We start from the raw sequence: 19,119 nt of genomic DNA, 5'->3' as shown, positions 1-19,119 counted from the left end.
TTTGGTGACTTCATCTTTTTTTCCCCCCATAACGGACTCAGACTTGTTTTCCCCACACAAATATGAAATTAATCCATTTCAAATGTACTGCCATCTCCAAGAACTCAAACGCAAACAACCTTTATGAGTCTTCTTATATAAAAGTGAGCTTGTCAACTCATATTTCATGAGTATTCTTTATTCCAAATGGGAAGCAATGTGAATTGATGACTCTACACGTATTTTAATCTTATTTTCTTATCCCAGGCAAAGAGTCGTGACTAGCTGGGAATAACTCAGTGACCCACTTTTTTTGGGGGGGGGGGTGCCCCACAAGTTGAGAATCATTGTGTGAAGCGTTGAATGGGCGCGCAGCACTCTGGCGCCCTCGCGTGGTTGCACCTGACCTCATCTCTCCATTCTGATTGGTTCAAAATGTCACTCGCCGCCTCCTCCTCCTCCTCCTCCTCCTCCTCCTCCTCCTCCTCCTCCTCCTCCTCCTCCTCCACCACACACCCAGCCCAGCCCCCTGCGATGCCCGCCGCTCCACCACGGCGTGTTGTTCTCCGGGCAATGATCCGAAAGCAGACCGACATATTGCGCAGCGAGCGGACGCGTTGACGGCGATGCGGCGGTGCAGCGACAAGGTGCAGCTTTAATTTCCCCCTCAAGTGCAATAGCGAGTGCCTCTCCTCTCTGTTTGATCGCGCGCTCTTGTGCAACATGGTCTGTTTCTTCTCCTCCTCCATAATAATCCGATCGCAGTCGGCGGTTTGAACTATGATCGGCGGCAAGCGAGCGGAGAGAAATCTGAGTCGACACAATCCGTCCGGACCTCGGGGGTCGAGATGAGGAGCACGATGGCTTCCAACAAATCTGCGTTATTATTATTATTATTATCCCTCCTGCTGCTGTGTGGTGAGTCCATCATTCTCCTCATCCTCCGCTTGTACCTGTCTGCCCTGCTACACAAACCTCGCGCCATCTGTCACACACATTTACATGATTGTCTCCTCATGTCTGATGCACAGCAGGTAGCTTTATTGTCACCAGTGATTCACTCTACCATCCTTTTTATATATTGTTTCGAGACTTTGCACAGTTGTTTCTACAAAACAAACCAAAAAAAAGGTGAATATTTCAGTTTTATCATCAGCAATTCAAATGAACTGATTCCACATTCAAATAAACAAAGCATGAGCAGGTGCATCCCTAAAACCTACCCACTTTGAATATTTTAATATTTGAAATGTGTGAATTATGGCCTCCAGTTAAAGAAAATACTGGAAAATGTTAGATTGTATGATGTTTCAAACAATTTTGAGACACTGTAAGCTTATAAGCCAACGTTACAAAGAATAAAACAAAAAGAAAAAGGTTAAACAATCAGTTAATGCATGACAAACCTATGATATATAAAAGTTTCATTGTTTAGTATAATTATAAAAGAAATAAACTTGTCCATCATCTACATAGGGGGCTTTTGAAACTGTGTTGGAATAATGACTGTGTTGTATTGGGTGCTGTATAAATAAAGTTAATTGAATTGAATTGCATACTATCTTGGAAGGTCTTCGAGTTGTTTGACAGTGTTGTTTACTTGCTTTTTGACCACATTATGGACACAGAAGCCTTTTAAGTTTTTTGATTTGTTTTTATGTGATTTAAAAGGGTTGTAAAGCTAAAAAAAGTACATTTATGATCAAACATTTTGGTCATATAAGCCTTGAAAGTACAACCCGAGCATTAATGTGGAGGTACAGTAACAACAAGAAGCATACATGTACATGCTGTTCTTTCTGAGATTTTAATTTAGAATCTTTCGCATTTCATAAATAAAATTTGGGTTGACACAGAGGATGTCGTGACCCAGTTTATATTCCCTTGCTCATAGTTTTAATATTTACATCTAATATTCAAGTCAGGCTTCTACACACTGATCTCAGCCAGAGGTCTGTTGTCCTACATTTGAGTTCCTCATTAAATGAAGAAAAAAAAAAGAAAAAAAAAGAGGGTCCCTCTTGTTGCACAGTATCTAATCCAGACAGTATTGAGCACCGCGACAAGCTGTGGTGTCCCCCAGCCCTATCAGTCCGAGCCCAATGTTAATTAGGACTTGATCCGCTTAAGCCTCCCACTAGTCTTCCATGTCATTATCTGTGAGCGTGCTGCGATTGGGCCGTGGCTGTGTGTTTGGGACAACGCTCCAGTTGTTTTCAGGACTCGCACTCCCACACAGGGTGTGTCCAAATGCACTCATCTGGTATTTCTAGTCGTGCAGGTAGTTATCGGTTGAGCTGAGGTGGAGGCCAGTGCTCAGAGGTGATGGTTTGTTTAGTTTCTGTTTTGTGGGGGTGTGTTTGTGTCTCGTCACTCGGAACAAATGTGTCACATTTGGGTGTTTTTCCAGGGTTTGGCCCCACTTCAGTGATTTAAACATTAAAAGGATGCTAACACTGTTTCTGTTTACTGTTGATTTTGGTTAAATATTGTGTGTATGTAAACAGTGAAATATGTGAGGAGTTTGTGCAGCAGATCAACTGTCTGACTGAGTGGCCAAATCTGTAAGTAATGTTTAGTTAGTTTGTAATAATAATATAAAGTAAACTGTGGGAGTAGATTTTGATTATGTTAGCTCTGATTAAAAAAAAAAAAAGTTTTTAACCTCCTTTTTAATTAAAAAAAACACTTTTATTCATTCTTTGTTAAATTGATTCTTCTTCTTTGTGGCCTTTCTCTTCTTGCCCTTCATCTTTCATGTCTTGTTATTCTTCTTCATATTCTTAGTCTTTTCCTTTTCCGTCTTCTACTTCCTCATTTGTATATGCTTTTTCTTCTCTTTGGTCTTACTCTTGCTGTTTGTCTGCTTTCTCTTCAATCAAATGAGTCTTTGGAAAGTCATTCTCTGTCTTCCATGAATAGTCACTGTGAGAAGCAGTTTGGGTTCATTTGTCAGTTGATTTCTCTTTTGTACTTAATCGTTTTCTCTCGACGTGGCAAACACAAAGACTTCTCAGAACACCAAATTTACTATTCATCAAATTAAATCCTAATCATTTTCCTTGAGGAGAATCTGGCTCTTAATTTTGCTTTGTAAACGGTTAACCAATTGATTTCTCAAAATACTGCCAAAGCATCTACTGCGACTGCTTCCTTTAACAACCAGTCATTATTCTCACTGTGCTCATTTGTCTATAAACACTAGAGAAGTCTGGTAGCAGTGATATAAAAGTTCTTCCTCTCATTAGCCTCTACATAGTTGAAGTTGTCGTAATGTAAACATCATGAAACTTGAATTAATCGTAAGTCGGCTCATCCCAGAATACACTAAAAGGAAGTGGTTTACTTCCAGTATTGGTGTTCAATCTGATGATGCCGAGCTGTTAATTACTACCCTTTTCAAAAATACCTAAGCAGTTCTATTTACTAACCGGCCTGATATCAGCGTGTGAATATACTAGGAAGTACCCGAATCACACACTGACGATGATCATGTTGTGAGAAGTTGCTGGCGCCTTTGGCTAAATACAGTTTCAGTATTTAAATAGTTCAAGTTAATCGGAGCTTTTCAGTATTCTCGGGGATGTTTGAGTTATAGAAGCCAGAGAAACTCCTGGACTCCGGCTCCACGTGGCCTTGAGGCACTCACGCTGAATATTTCTTCTTGTAACCAGAACCCTGTAACTCTTCCATGTTGCCAGACCTTCATTAAACAGCGAGGCGACAGGGATGGAGTTCATTCGAGTTTCCAATGTTGGCTTCAGTCAAGCCTTTTCACTCTGTTTTTAGTGTGATTTGCAGTTCGGAGCTATCGGGTTCAGCACAGTGTGCAGCTCTGCAGTGCACTGGGTGGCCTTTTGCATGTTTGTACATTTCGGCAGCAACATATTTTTCATGATTATAACGCAGCTGCTGACAGCAACGCGTGAAGGTGATTTTAGAACTGTTTGATGTAGAACCAGTGTGTATGGAAGACAACTGCACACTTTAATTTGAAGAAGGGCCCAGTTCAGTTTAGCAAAACATTTCTGTTGCTGTGTTTAGAGAAGAAATGTTGAGTTTGGTTATCGGCAGGAGAATATTCTCATTTTTAAAGCCCGAGTGGCTTTTCTTTGTCTCATGTGGCTTTTTCGGCATTGAATGTTCAGAATAACGTGAGCCTTAACTTTTTTGTGAACCTTTCGATACGACCCCTAATGAAAATAATTATAGAATGAGCTCACAGGGCTCCAAGGAGCGATTGTATTTCAGTTTTTCAACATGTTGTATTTGGCGTAAGCTGGCCCGTAGCCCCAGCATCAGCTTTTTTTTTTTTTCCTTCCTCCACAGCTATTTAATGTATTGATTTCCTGTTAGTCAGTCATCAGCTCAGCATATCGATCCGTGAGTCCATGCACCAAACGTGCTGCGAGGCAACACAGCCACTCACTGAATTTGACTTTGTTACAGCTTCACAATCTTTCCCCCCCCAGGGACTTCTCTCACACTTTCTGTGTTTGCTGTTTCTGTGTGTTTCTCCCTGACAGTGCTTCACTGCGCTGTGTGCCGCGACGTCGCCCTTCCCGATGGGCCGCTCTTCCGAGTCGCGGGGTTCCCCCTCTCCCTGCCCTGTTTGGTGTCAGGATACGAAGGCCCCCGGACGCAGGAGTTTGAGTGGTTCCTGTACAGGGATGATGCGGGTGGGAGGCAGATGGGAGTGGTGTCCACCCGGGACAAGGGCTTCCCGTACGCACCCTTCCAGGCCCGCGTGAGGAGCGGGGAGGTGCGAGTGGAGAGGGACTCCGGGGACAAGGTCCGGCTGGTGATCCAGAGGCTCCGTGCTGAAGACCAAGGGAAATATGAGTGCTACACACCCAGCACAGACAGTACATACCAGGGAAACTACAGCGCCACAGTAACCGTCAAAGGTAAAACAATCTGAGGTCAATGCATCAAACTCCGTGTCGCCAATAAACCTACTGCCGAAGCAGCGAAGGAGTCAAAATAACAATCAGTTATTTCCTAAGGCATCTAATTGTGGTAGTTTTAAGTAAAAAATTGTTGAGCAGCTGGTGCATTTGTTTGGACTGTTTCCTGCCATTGATTTGTTGCACTATAACAAATATTTACAGCAGTGGCAGTATTTGGGGAGCCGCAGAGCTCCACAGAGGAATAACACACTTTTTACTTGTCAGATCAATTTATTGTCAGGCGTGTATCTTTTTTAAAGAGTTATTGAAGATCTACTAAAGAATGTCCCTGATCTGATCATGTCCATGAATGGCTCTAGTGAGGTCAGGAAACTTTTATTATTATTTTTTTATTGCATTCAGAGGCTCTAAATTAGGTTAAACGTGTCTAAACTTAAACTGCAGGAGGGTTAAAAAGGATAAAACACAGTGAAAGTAATTGAGGAATGCTGACACAGAAGCATTATGTAAAAACAATAAGGTTTTATGTTTCAAAGTTTATTATTATATTATTATCTTGTTTGCTAATAATGATTTACATTAAAAAAGGACTGTATGTGATAAAAAAACATTTTGAAAGGGACATAAAAAATGTTTTATGTCCCATCTTTTATTTGCAATTTCTAGGACATGTCTTTACACTTAACTGACCTGCAACGAGACCAGCAAACGTTTGCATTCACGCTGTGATTTTATCACCAGCTAAACGGATCACATGTTTCTAAAGACTAATTGTACCGTGTGCTTAACTTTGTGCAGCGCTTTACACATTCAGAGTTGTTATTTATACTGACCATCTGGACTTTGTTCTCAGCTTTCTCCTCTCCTGTTTCTCTTTCTCTCTATGAACTTGTTGCACATTGGGCTACTCAAGCTGTCCAAATATTTAGGCGGTTTTCCTCCGTCCATATGACGACAAGTTCAGTTTCTGTTAATCACCCTCTTGGTCTGCTACTATGTTTACGTTTGTAGGATACCGGGTGTTAGTGTTTTGGCTGAGTATTGTCTTGATAGCTGGTTAATCCCTTCTTCCTTTGGCAAAGCCGGTGACTGAAACAGAGGGTATTACAAAGCTGGGAGTCACCGTCACGGCCTCTGCTCTTTATTTACTGCTGTGGTCTAACCATAGACAAAACTAAACGGCACGTAGCAGATACAAATTAAATTTATCATGTTTCTGCCCTTGTCTGGCTCCATGTAATATGATTGTGTGCGTATGCTCCCACAGTGATCCCCGACACACTCCAGATCAGCTTCACCCGCTCGCTCACAGGCCAGGCCGTGCCGGAGGGGGCAGAGTTGACCCTGACCTGCTCAGCCGGCATCCAATCAGAGCAGCTCACCCACCTGTCCATCACATTTGGGAAGCGTGGTGGCGGGGAGGTTTCGGTGGGTGGGGCAGGGGGCGAGGTCAGCACCGTCAGGGAGATCCTCTCCATCGACAAACTCCTGGGGGTCGTGCCCGGACGCTTCTACAAGGACCGTTACGATGATGGAGAGATCACGCTGGAGAAGAGGAACGGCGAGGGCGGGCAGGGTGTGTACGTGCTGAAGATGAGAGCGGTGCAGCCAGATGACACCGGCTCGTATTTCTGCGAGGCGTCGCAGTGGATTCGCGACATTGATCGATCGTGGCAGAAGATTGCACAGAGGACGCTGGACATCGGCAACTTGACCGTTCAACATCTAGGTCAGTGTGACTAAAAAAAAAACATCCGCGTTTGAGTTCTGACGTTCGCCCCAAGCTTTTAATAGCATGTGGCCAGAACTCAGGTCCCGGCAGGTAACCAGGACGTTAACTCAAAAGCTGGTATTCTGTTTTTATTTTTTAACAGCATAAAACGCAATTGGTCATAAAACCTGCAGGACAAGCATTTAGTTTTGAGATCGTTCACCAGAATCACAGTAGAGAAATTCATAAAATAAATGAATAAATAAATCCAGGACAAGAAAAGAAACTTTTTTAAAAATTTAAATTCAACCTGTAACTAGCTAAAACTGTTGCGAAAGAAGGGGCTGCGGAAATATGAAGTCCCTGGAACATGAAACAATGAAACCTCCACTGGTTTAGTTGATTTGTTAAGAATACACTCCAACCAATCCGGTTTCATTCATGATTATGCAGCTGTCTGAGGCTAATTGCTGTTTTCTAAAAGATGACTGGCTGTCATTTCTAAATTATTTGTAAAAGCCCTTTATGGGACCACACAGTGGCCTCAATGCAAGAAGTACAGTTTTCTCGTTCTCGTGCATATGTAGGTTTTCTCCAGGTACTCTCACTGTTCAAACACATGTATTTGACAAATATTGGTGTCTCTAAACTTGCCCGTTGGTGTGAATGTGAGTGTGCACCATTGCCTCTCTCTGGACTGGTGAAATGTCCACAGTGTATCCAGGAAGAGCGGCAACATCCTGCCACCAACCTCCCAACCCTCAGTTGGTTAAAGCTGTATAGAAGATGGATGAGTGCCTTTTTAAGTCTTTGGTTCCTATTTGTCTTGCTGTGTCGTTGCCAATGTAGTAGTGCGAGTCGTCCCGGGCTTGTGGAGCTGGTGAACGCGTGATTGGACACCGTCCAGTTTGCAGGCTCTGGATGTTTGTGTAATTTACAGCTTAACTCAAAGTCTGGCTTCCCGGGCTGAACAGTTGGCTGGTTGGATGGATGGCTGGATGGATGGAGGGGTGCATGATTAAAAATAACCGAACCCACATTTGTATTCAACCTGTTGGCTTGTTTGTTAGCTGCGGGGCCTTACAGTAATTGCTTTTGATTAGCTGTCTGGATACCTACTTCACTTAACTGGCTGTGTGGATGCATTGACCTCTATTGCTGTTCAGGCTTACCATCACAACATCTGAAATATGATGTTTAATGCTTGAAAAAGTAAAATTTTATCTTTATTAGTAGAGTTTCTGAAATTCTTTTTTTAGTTTTAAAATCTCTGATTTTGTTTTGCATTTTCTGCCTGCAAAATGACTTCCACTTACCTCTCACAGTCCTCGCCAATTGCTTTTCTCTTGGTCTTTCTGCTCGAGGCTTTGGCTCTAAGATCACCTGACTGACAAGCTAAATGCTCAGCCGTCTCGTTGATTATCCAGCTGGATTTAATACGTCAGTAGCAGGCCTTTCAGCTGGATCGCTGCCCCGTTGCCTGGCCGCTTGGCTCGATTTAAATTCTAAAGCACTTGTATAGATCTGAAGGATTAAGTCATCCTTTCTCCCACCTCGGCTCCTTGTAGCCTGCAAACCGGATGTAAGACTGATGTGTCCGCTTCTGTGAAAATGGCAATATTATGTTGAGCATTTTTTTTCTCTCCTCCAGACAGTTCTACATCTCATTTGAAAATTGGGTGAATTCATACATCATGTGGAATGTGTTTTGTCAGTACGAAAGATTTTCTTTTTTTCTCTCTCTCCTCTTACCTGTATGGTAAATTTCAATGCATCGTTTTAAATTCTGGGATGGATTTAAAGTGTTGCTCTTGTGCTAATGTGCTTTTTGATTGATTTACATTGTTGCAAAGAACTGAGCAGCTACAAGTGTCACTGAAACGTATTCAGGTCATGTTTTTTCCTCTTCAGCAGAAAAAAAAAATGAAGCTGACATTGAAGCATTGGAGCTCATCAATGCCCGCATTGTTTTTCTGTACTGACGCTCGCTGACGAGCGCGATGCAGTCCTGCGATTTCTGGCTGCCGTTGTCCGACTGCGACAATGGTCTGACACGTCTCCTTTTGTTTACATGAATGACATGTCCATTATAAAACAGCGTCTTTGTTCAGAGAAATGTCTCAGCTGAATGAGGCTCTGCATACACAATGGATTTGAATTGATAGCTTATAGTTATAGAAGGCTAATATTAACATTTTACTTTCTTATAAGCTGCACATTCTCACACCACTTTTATCTGAGTACATGCTTATGAAGAGTAGTTTTCAAGTGACACACCACTAATTTCTAGGATTTAAGATTATTATTCAGTGACCTTTATTTCCATTAACTCATGAGAAAAATGGCCAAGATTACATACGAATGTTCACAATAGTGTAGCAGAAACAACGTTATCATAATACTCTGAAAAGGACGAAGTGAATTCACATTATTTAGTTTTACTTTGGTAAATGTTGGAGTAATCTTTGTTATGTAAATAAAATTATTAAGTACAGTTTCTGAAGTTTTCTTAGGTACAAAAGTTGAAAATGGGGAGCATGCATGTATGCGCTCAAACACATTAATATTGTTTGTGATAATATGTATCGCCATTTCATATTTTTCTACATTCCATATATCATTAACACACATTATGATTTAGGTCACAAACAAAACAGTTTTCTAAACAAATAAGACAGGAAATAACTTGGCCAGATTTTCCATATATAATGAAGCAAGACATTTATTTTGGACTGACTTTTGTTTTTGAAATGGAAACATAAAATTTCTCTATTCAACCATATTGGTGTGAGTTCTGTACCTTCAGTCTCCATGACCGTCAGCCAATTTCACACTTTTAATTAAAATTAGGAACTTTCTAAATAACATCAACATGCAAACTATGAACAGAAAGTCTCCCGAGCTCGATCTTCTCACTAACCACTACACCAGTTTGCAGCAAACATATAGGTCACTGTTTGAAAATGTGAGCGATTACGTTTCAGTCAAATACAGAAGTATTGATGATACGACTTCTTCTCTCAGCAGTTCACTTTTCTTTTGTGTTGTTAACTCGTCATTCAGAAAGGTTAAAACCGTTCAGACAGTAAAAAGGAATAAAGTGAAGATATCTGTTTTAAAATGTTGGAAGACAAAATAAAGGATCATTCCTGACATCTGATAGTCATTGTTTTGTTCTGATGTTTGACCTTGTTGTTTTGAGCGCGAGATGTTTTTGTGTTTCCTTTTGCCTTATTCCTTTTTTTCTCTCCGACTGAGAGGATTATCCATTTTGTCCCGGGTACTAAATGTGTGATGTATGGAAGGAAGTCACTTCCCCACAGAAATGCTTCTTCCTGCAAAGACTTTTAGTGGCACGGTCTAAGTGCTTGTTAGAGGCTGTTCTCTAAAGAGCTTTTCTGGTGTTTTATTAACCTTTCGCTTTCTTCGCCTTCTTCTCCTCACTCCAGCCGAGTCCCTGAGTGTAACATCCTCGCCTAAAGGTGAGGTGACGCTGCAGGTCGGCTCCCCGCTCATCCTGACGTGCGAGGTGCTGGGACTCCCCGCTGAGGTAAACTCCGGCCTGCTGGTTCAGTGGATGAAGAGAGGATCTGTAAGCAGTGACGCAGTGGGGACCGGAGGAGTTGAGGTACAGTCGGTGTCAGTTTAGATAAGGAACATTATTTTAAATGTTATGTAATATGTGTAAAACGTAATGTAAAAAAAACAACAACAACTCGAGGAAATAAGCATATTGAGAAAAAAAACCTTGAGAAGTGGTTATTAAAAACAATAAAATCCTGTAAAGTTTTATTTCTGGTGATGGATGAAGCCACTATGGATACATGAGTCAGATTTACTGACGCTCTGCTGTGTGAAGGTGGAGGTGGCCCGTCTGAGCACGGACGGCATCGTGAGCTGGGGGGACGACCTGAGCAGAGCCAGCGGCGGATCCATGGAGAAAGTAGCGCCGGGGAAGTACTCCTTGAAGCTCTTCTCGGCTCGGCCATCTGACTCGGGTGTGTATCGCTGTGTGGTCAGTGTGTATGCCGGCAGGAGAAATCCCAGCTCGGCTATGTCTGCGACGCTCACCCAGAGGTCAGAGGGCGTCGCGGTCAACCTGAAGACCAAAGGTAAGCCTCATGTCTGCAGCGACTTTCAGGCTCTTCCTGTATTATCAGCTTGAGAATTAGATCATTTGGCTCGTGAAGGCTCTCTCTACTAACACACACTCCTTTGTTTTTTAGAAATGTAAAAGAACAAACAGGTTGAATAATTGTGTTGTTCTTTGTTTTATAAATATATACCTTTCAGTGTTTCAAGGGTTTACAAACTCATTCATATTCCACTTGTGGTACTTTTTTTTTTTTTAATCACATTATTGATTCTCTGATTTGTATCTGGCGGTATACACCCTGATGGTTAAGCATTTAACTCTCCTTCAGCCTCCGTGCGATGACTGTAGACTCTCAGTCGCCTTCTTCCCTCTGTGGTTTACGTTGACTTTCAGGAACTGCTCAATTGTTTTGGTTTCAGAAATGAGTTAAGTTTTCTGATTTACTGAGCTTCTAAATGTCGTTGAGGTCTGGGACTAAAGCCATTTGGTTGCAGAATTCTGTGCTGAAATCTGTAAAAACACATCCGTCTCTCTCTCTCTCGCTCTCTCTTTTTTTTTAGTAAGTGCCACTGATGCAACGCTAAGCTTCTAATAAATTTGTAAAATTCCTTAAATATTTAAAGATCTTTCTAAAAGTTTAAAATGTGTGTTGCATGGCAGGATTTCATATTTCATGAAAAAGGCTTTTAGTGACATTTTACAGAAACTGGAGTGTTTTTGTTAGATGGTTGACTTAAAAGTTGACTGATAAGCCTGTTAGGTCAATTCAGTTCAGCTTAAATGAATGCTAAACTATGTCGCAAATATTATTTTGTATTTTTTTTAGCTTTTATGTATGCTCAGTTGTCCTTTAAACTACTTCCTTCCACACACAGATGTCCTGGTTGCAGCTGTGGCGCGGCTCCCTCGCGGCCCCCTGCTGAAGAGAGGCAGCACTATCACCCTCATCTGCAATGCCACGGTGACCACCACAGGGCCCACCATGGCTCAGGTGCAGTGGTGGCGGTGGCCGATACCCGACTTGGTTACCAAGAAGAGATCTGATGTCCCTCCAGTGGACCCCCCTGTTGTGGCGAGTCCCACTCTGGTGGCCGCCCTCATGCACGATGGCGTTGCGAACATCTACGTCAACAGCAGCGAGATCAGCATCGACCGCCTTTCAGCCATCAGCTACAGACTGAGGGTCCACTCCGCAACAATGGAGGACCAGGGCTTGTACGCGTGTCACGCCGAGGCGTGGGGGCAGGATCCACATGGGGGCTGGTACAACACGGGGGCCAAAGCAGAGTCTAACGCCGTCAATGTTTACCTGTACGCCAGAGGTAGGTGTCACCTGATACTTGTCTGTCTATCTGTCTCTTGTGGTTAAATAGATAGTCTTAGTACCTTTGTTCTTTGTTCATATTCACAATGCATGTTGTGTTGCAACTTCCTATTTGGCTTAATTTCCCTCCCCACAACTTCACGTGGCTTCAGTGAATTATAGTCACGTGGTCTGTGGAATTAACATTATTTTTTTGCAGTTCAGTCTAATATATTGTAAATGAAGATGAATTGGTAAGACATATCTGCAATGGAGCTGGTGTAGACAAAAATAGAGCTCTCGTGGAGGCTGTCTTGAGGAGATTAATCATTAATCTTTCTGCATGTGTATCTGCTGCTGCACCTCTGAGTGTGAAATGATTGTGTCAAGATGTCCAAAATGCATAAAAACATGAAATGCTTGTCAAACGCCCAAGAGTGCATATGATCATCTCGGCAGCAGTTTTTTTTCTTGAATATTTATTCTGCGTGACACGACAGCACAATAGCCTCTCTATGTATTACAAGGCAGACAAGGAGCTTAAGTTGACCCCCTGCTGGGCTTAAGCATTGGGGGATTTTTAAATGTATTTTTTTAATCAGATCCAGAGTGGATGCTGCAAAGATCTAGATTCACAATGACTGTTTCATAGTGGCGTGGAAGAAATTATTCCTGGTAGAAATGGCACTCAGGTGGCAGCATGTGTTTAAACAGTATCCCCAGGCCATGACTTCGCTCTCCATTCATGCATTCTCATCTCGCAACTGGAGAAGCACCTTAACCTATTTAAGGTGCTGCGCTGGTGAGGACAGGTAACTGTTTTGAACGCGTTCAGAGGCAACAATGTTCAGATCCAATGCGCAGTTTTCCTTTGGATATTCCAATCCATTTATTTAAAACCATAGTCCAAAAGTTGATGCCTGTCATCAATTACTCAGCCCACTACTGATAATGCATCAATCTGATAATCACCTTCTATTAACATTAGATACATTTGTCAGATTTGTATGTAATTTGAATTATGTTTGAGAGCTGAACAGTTTGACATTTCATCCACTGTCGCTACTTTTTTTTTCCAGATGTGTTTGGATCCCAAAATGTTCACATGAATGTGTACCCTCCTGACTACCAAAAGAAAAAAAAGGATCCAATCACAATTGTTTTTTTTATTCCCTAATATTTGCAAGGTAATTACAATACTGAAAACATTTTGGTATCATTGAAAAGCCTTCCATGTCCTCTGTCGAAACCAATGAGTCATTCTAGTAAGATGCAGTGGGTGAGAGATAGCCAGGTTTAAAAATGTCCACCACAGAGGACAAATTTGAACTGCTGTAGTCAGGAGGATAGAAATGCTCTGAGCTCAGTGTGCATTGCCTGTGTGCTTAACATCACAATAACATCACAGAAAATAGACTTGACACCTAAAACCCTGCTTTAGATCTCCAATCTCCTGAAAGCTCAGAAATTTGTCTCTAATTAAGAGTCGAACAGACACCAAACAAAGTCAGGGCACCGTCTGTTCTATGAGTCTGTAATTGATATTCTGTACGTACTTCCTGATGAGGAATACAAAATTCCTACTAATTTGAATAAGATTCAATGAAAAATAGCCGGCGCTTTGCTGGCTGAAACTCCACTGCTGACAAGTCGCCCAGCTTAACTTGACTTAACCCCTCAGGCTCAGGTTGCGTCAGGAAAAGCATCCAGCATCACACTTGGGCCAAATCAAACATGTGATTCACATAGCCCACAAAACTTTCTCCAAGTGCTCCAGTTTCCTTCCACAGCCCAAAAATATGCGTGAGAGGTTAATTGATGTTACTGCCCTTTGTTGAAAACATTGACAAGCACAAACCAATCGATGAGTGAAAATGGTGGTGAGAGAAAAAGCTAAAAGTTTTATTTGGTCTGGTATGTAGAATGGAAATGCAGTACACTGATGCACTGGTAACCTGCCTATTGTTTACACGGCCATCGCTCATAGTCAGTTGGCATTGACTCTGTCTGGATGGACAGAATTTACTCTGGGTGATGCATGGATGAGTCAAAGTGTTTTCTAAAAATTGAAATCAAAAGAGCAGATAATGTAGCTTATCACACGGTTTGAATCTAAGTCAGCTTTTGAAATTTTCTTTGGTTCATAAAATGATATTTTAAATGAATTTTCAGCTTGAAATATCAGTTTCTATCATTGATTTGGTTCGTCTTTCTTTCTTATTTCCCCTCAAGCTGCTGACCTCCTCCTCATTCCTCTGGTGATCGGAGTTTCATCTGCCTTGTTTGTGGGTATTGTCATCATCGCGACAGTTACATGCTGCTTCATGAAACGCCTGGCGAGGCAGCGCACTCCCAAATAAGGTGCCGGCAGGCTGAAATCTGCCCATTCAGGTGAGGCGGCTCAAAGAGAGGATGCGCACCTGAGAAGAAACCACCCCACAGAAAAATTACAACTTTGACAGATCCTGACATTTAAAGAGGACTTTGCCACCTTGTTTGATTATTTTTTGTTTTCTGACCTACTTGTTTCACAATCAATGCCAAAAAAAAGGTATGTTTTATATTCTCTTGTATTTTTATATCCAAGCTTTCTGTGAAAACACCACGTTTTAGTGATTGCTGCAGCAGGCGTCATTAGGCGTAATCACATGGAAATCAGACACCTCCTATCCTTTCGACTTTTCCAATGGTCAAAGACAAACAAATATTTAGGGATCCTTTTGGTTTTAGCTCTCGGGTGGGATAACTCACTGTAAAAACCTTGTTTCTGTGGAGTCATCAACTCTCACAGAAGTCCTGCCTGTTTGCAAAATGCTGCCCAACTCATCATATAAGACACTGGATATTTAGGTCACCCCAGAAAAAACGAAGACCATTCTGTATTTCCACAAGCGGTTGTTGCGGCTCCAGATGTTCCTTCCTCATGCTGCATGTTTTTCTTTTAATACAAAAACCAGCAATGTGTGCATGGTTGAGAAACTGCCACTGACAGTCACATGAATGCTGAGGGGAGCAGTTTAACCTCCAGAAAACTTAATATGAGCGGTGGGGGATATTCCATCGCCTGCAGCCCAGCGCCACGCTGCATGTAAACAGAACCTCTGTCTGTTATTTAATAAGGAAGCCGCTGGCTGAGGACCGCGTGCAACAGGCTAAAAGAGTACCAGTTCTCCTGCTTCATGCTGCAGGGTTCTCATACGGACCTATAGATTTGTATAGATTTGAGGATGAGAAATGGAAGAGATACTCGTAATGCACTGAGCTGACATATGTAAATACTCTGGAGTTTAACTGTTTTATTTTCTTAAAAATGTGTACGATTGTGCTGTAGCGCCTCATTTTCTTTAGCAAACACCTGTGTTTCACATTCAGCTGCAATGTGCTCTGATCCTCTGAAGCCCCCGGACAGAACGGGACTGGGACCAAAGCCAATTGGGATCATTTCTTTTGCTTTATCTTCTCCCAGCAGAAAAAATTCATTTCTTTACATTTTATTTTCTGCTTTTTTATGGATTGATGCTCTTGTCAAATGAATTAGACAGAGAAACTGTGAAAAAAAGAGTTCCCTCTTTGTTGGTGCAGAAATGTTACAATCTTTAATTCTTGAGGGGAGAATTTTCCTGAGGAGCGGCGTCATATGACTTGATGGTTTAGTGAAGCCTCACCATTGTCGTAGTGATCATGTGGTGCGAGCCACACATTCCTGCTGCCAAGGCTTATTCTGACTTTCGCTGCTGCTGCTGCTAGCCCACAGAAGTCTGTTGGACAGATTTACAGTGTCTGCGTATTTAAAATGGGTGAAATCCATCCTCCTCTTCCTTTTGAAAGTAACACTTAAGAGACGTTTTGCCCGCATTGGGTGATTGTTTAAGGTTGGATAAATCCTGATGGAAAGGAGAAGAGAAGCAGAACTTTTCACTACCCGGCTTGCGGCTCCAACAATGAAATATCATGACGAGTTTTCTCACTTTTTTTCTTTTTCCCTAATCAGTTTGCACTGGGCTGTACTTTGTCTCAGTTTGTCTTCACATTGTGGGTGTCAGAGATCCTTTAAAATCTCAGTGTCCTTTCTAACCCATGGTCCCAAAACCATGATTATAACTGTTCGTTCACATTAGGGAATAAAATCACAGCGCCGCTTGCTTCCTGAGCCACTTTATTCCAGATCAGCCGCTCGAAGCTGATTTGTTCCCACCACGTACCCACCCACCCCACGATTACACACACAGATGCACGTGCACAGGGCGGCAGCGGCCCAATTGGTGGCTGGTATTTCAGATGGAAGTAAGCGTGTATCTGCGTGTTCATCTCTAATCCCTGTTTATGGCCGCCATGTACTGCTGCCCTTCCCCCACACTGTGTGTTATCACTCAATGTGGCTCACATTCGATTCATTTCAACCTCTTTTTTTTTCTCTCCTGCTGAGATTTGCAGCCAGCTGTACACAGTGTTGCACATAGCATGCAAAGTATGAAAAATGCTGTCTAAGTTGTGTTTTTGTGGAAGATGTGTTAAACCCTCTGATGAAGGTGTTCTGTACTGTTTTGAATTGTTTACTCATGCTTTAATACCACTGTTCCTAAATGCATCTTACTGCCACTGAAAATATACATAAAGACAGGTTGTTGCTCAGTGTGTTTCTTATGGTGCTTTGGCAAACATGCCAGTTGATAAAACCAATAAATCACTCTGGATTTCTATTGTCACACTGTTTTTTTGCGCCTTTTATTTTCCGCTGAGAACATGGGGAAACGTTCATATCACAGGCCGCAGGAGACATCGGAGCTATTAGAGAACACTTTGTGGTGAAGGGAATAAACCAATCTGTCTGACAAAGTGCTCATGAGCCATTTCAGCATATTTTCCATCCATATAGTATTAAGTACCAAAACATTTCTTGTGGTTGCAACAATTTCCGTGTTGAACTGGGCGAATGGAGGCTTACATTTCAGCTCAAGAGCCTGTAAGGCTTTTGTAGCCAACTTTTTCAGCAATTGTTTTAAAAAAAAACTTAATTTAGTGTATCTACTAGACTCATCTATGTATTCAACAATGAGAAATTCTGAACGCTTTATCCTTGCCCTGAGGGCAGACTACACTCTTGACAGATCACCAGTCCATCACAGGTAAAACAGTCTTACACACTCCTATTTCCAACTATAAGCCAAATACATATGAATCCAAACTGCATGTTTTTGAAAATACCCACACATACAAAGGAAAAACAATTATTGTCCACATAGAAGGGCCCCAGAACAGTCTCGGGATGAGTCACAAGGTCTCACCACTGTGCAGTGTCTGTCTGTGACTGTAAAATTTCCACTTTGTAAAAACTTAGTGTTTAACAGAAAAATAACACCGTCAAAGAAATGATTTATCCGAAGAATGTTTTAAAGTTTTTAAAGTAACTCTGCTCCTGACGCACTGTCTGTCGTTCCCTTTGGTTCTCTTTATGTGGATGAGATTGAAATTAGGAACTTACTTAAATTTGCCTGGCATATTCTTTGGACTTTGTCTTGTTCTCTTTAATGCACTTTGTATTTTGTTTTGTGCACAACTTAAAATTACTAAAATAGTTCCAAAAAAAAAGAGTGTTAGAAAGGTGCAAGCTAAATTAAACTTATCGTAGTATACATATCTGTATTGAACTGATTGTCGACTTTGACCATATGTTTGACAACAAATAGATTTGGATTAGTATCTACAGATGAGGTAAAAGTCATGTTAGTTCAAACCAGTAAAATTGTCATATAACAATCTAAAAATATTGATAACTTCAAACTGGCACAAGTCCTACTTAAAAAACCAAAACACATTTTGTTGTATATTTGCTCAAAAACTGAACAGAGGAAAAAAAATTGATGAAATGTGAATGCTATGATTGCAAATTGTGCCTTCAGTGTTTTTCTTTAGACTAATGTTGGCAAAAGCACAAAGGGATGCTTCTGATACTCAACTACCTGTAAGGCAGTTTGCTTTCACTGCTGCATCATTGCTATATCAGCAAGGAGTTAATTTATTGCAAAATTTAATATGGATGAAATGGGCCGTCAAAGGCGCCATTTTAAAGTAAGAAATTAGAAGCTGAATTAAATTGCAATAATAGGTATATCAGCACAAAGTTTTGTGCCGCTACTCATAATAAACATACAACTAATCTTCACTTGTTCTGCAGTTTCTCTTGGCTTCAGAGCATTTTCTTTTCCATCTCACTAGTTTGATTTTATGGCATTGGCCCCACTGTTTTGTTCTCTCTCACTGCTTCCATCCATCATGTTTCTCTTCACAGCAGGTAGCCGTATTTCTGCAGCAGGTCCAGCACCAGACACTCAGACAATGTTGGCAACCAGCTGCTGAACACAGTGAATCTTTTAGAAAATGAAACAAATTTCACTTTGAAACTCAAGTTAGGAGTCCAGGTACCTGACAGTCCCATGATCTGACCCCATGTGGCCAAATGCTGTAGGCAGGAGGCACTAAGTTAGTTTTTTCCTGTACAGACTTATTTTCCCTTTCTTGTAGTCATCTGACACAGACGAATAATACACATCAGATCAGATTTGTAGACGATGGAGAGTCTGGCTCATTAATGGCTGACGCTGACAACAGCATCTGTGAGACAAATCCTTTCATGCATAAGTTGAAAGAAAACTTCAGAATAAAGCAGCGTGTCGCTGTCAAAAGATAGTTACAATAAACATAAGCTACACAAAACAGATGGATCTAATTAAAAGAAAATGCAATGTTGGACATTCGATTCATGTCTATTGTTAGCACTTCTTCTAAAACCCTCTGTCCGGCCCTTTCGTTTTCCTATGGTATTATGGTATATCAGTTTACAGAGCATTACATCACTAATGCAAACACTGTAGCAGTGGTAATCCTCTTCTTCCTGTATGACGTTGCAGATGGACAAACAGCGGCTTTGTAGTGCACTGATAAGATGCTGTGCGGCCTGCGGTTGGTTAGTGAATATACCTGCTTCCCAGCGCGATTCCTGCCAGCTGAATGTCAACCAAGGCAGGATTAAACATGTCACACACGCTGCAGGCCCAGCGGCCTGTTGGCACAAAGTCTGTTCAGGGCTGCGTCTCATTTGACGCGCTTAATATTTGGAAAA

The 19,119-nt window shown here is 41.7% G+C and overlaps 1 protein-coding gene across 2 annotated transcripts; it reads left to right on the top strand.

The window, feature by feature from the left end:
- The first annotated feature begins 508 nt into the window (after positions 1–508).
- Positions 509–16,697, top strand: igsf8 (immunoglobulin superfamily, member 8). Of its 2 annotated transcripts, XM_080494459.1 has the most exons (8): positions 509–626; positions 745–897; positions 4,506–4,886; positions 6,157–6,618; positions 10,050–10,228; positions 10,460–10,712; positions 11,572–12,018; positions 14,232–16,697. In XM_080494459.1, exons 2-8 carry the CDS (start codon positions 828–830, stop codon positions 14,357–14,359), a joined length of 1,920 nt encoding a protein of 639 aa, XP_080350585.1. In that variant the 5' UTR covers positions 509–626; positions 745–827; the 3' UTR covers positions 14,360–16,697. The 2 variants fall into 2 exon arrangements, with proteins under 2 accessions (XP_080350585.1, XP_080350586.1); XM_080494460.1 differs by having other exon boundaries at positions 528–897.
- Positions 16,698–19,119: the final 2,422 nt, after the last annotated feature.

This window comes from Blennius ocellaris (assembly GCF_963422515.1).
Source record: "Blennius ocellaris genome assembly, chromosome: 4".
Classification (NCBI taxonomy): domain Eukaryota; kingdom Metazoa; phylum Chordata; class Actinopteri; order Blenniiformes; family Blenniidae; genus Blennius; species Blennius ocellaris.
Note: the sequence above shows the minus strand (reverse complement) of the source record. Positions and strands in the feature narration are given on the sequence as shown.

Coding starts and splice junctions, on each gene's coding strand:
- igsf8 (XM_080494459.1), top strand. CDS start 828: ATGAGGAGCACGATGGCTTCCAACAAATCTGCGTTATTATTATTATTA. Junction 10,713..11,571: donor GGTCAACCTGAAGACCAAAG/GTAAGCCTCATG, acceptor TTCCACACACAG/ATGTCCTGGTTGCAGCTGTG. Junction 12,019..14,231: donor TGTTTACCTGTACGCCAGAG/GTAGGTGTCACC, acceptor TTTCCCCTCAAG/CTGCTGACCTCCTCCTCATT.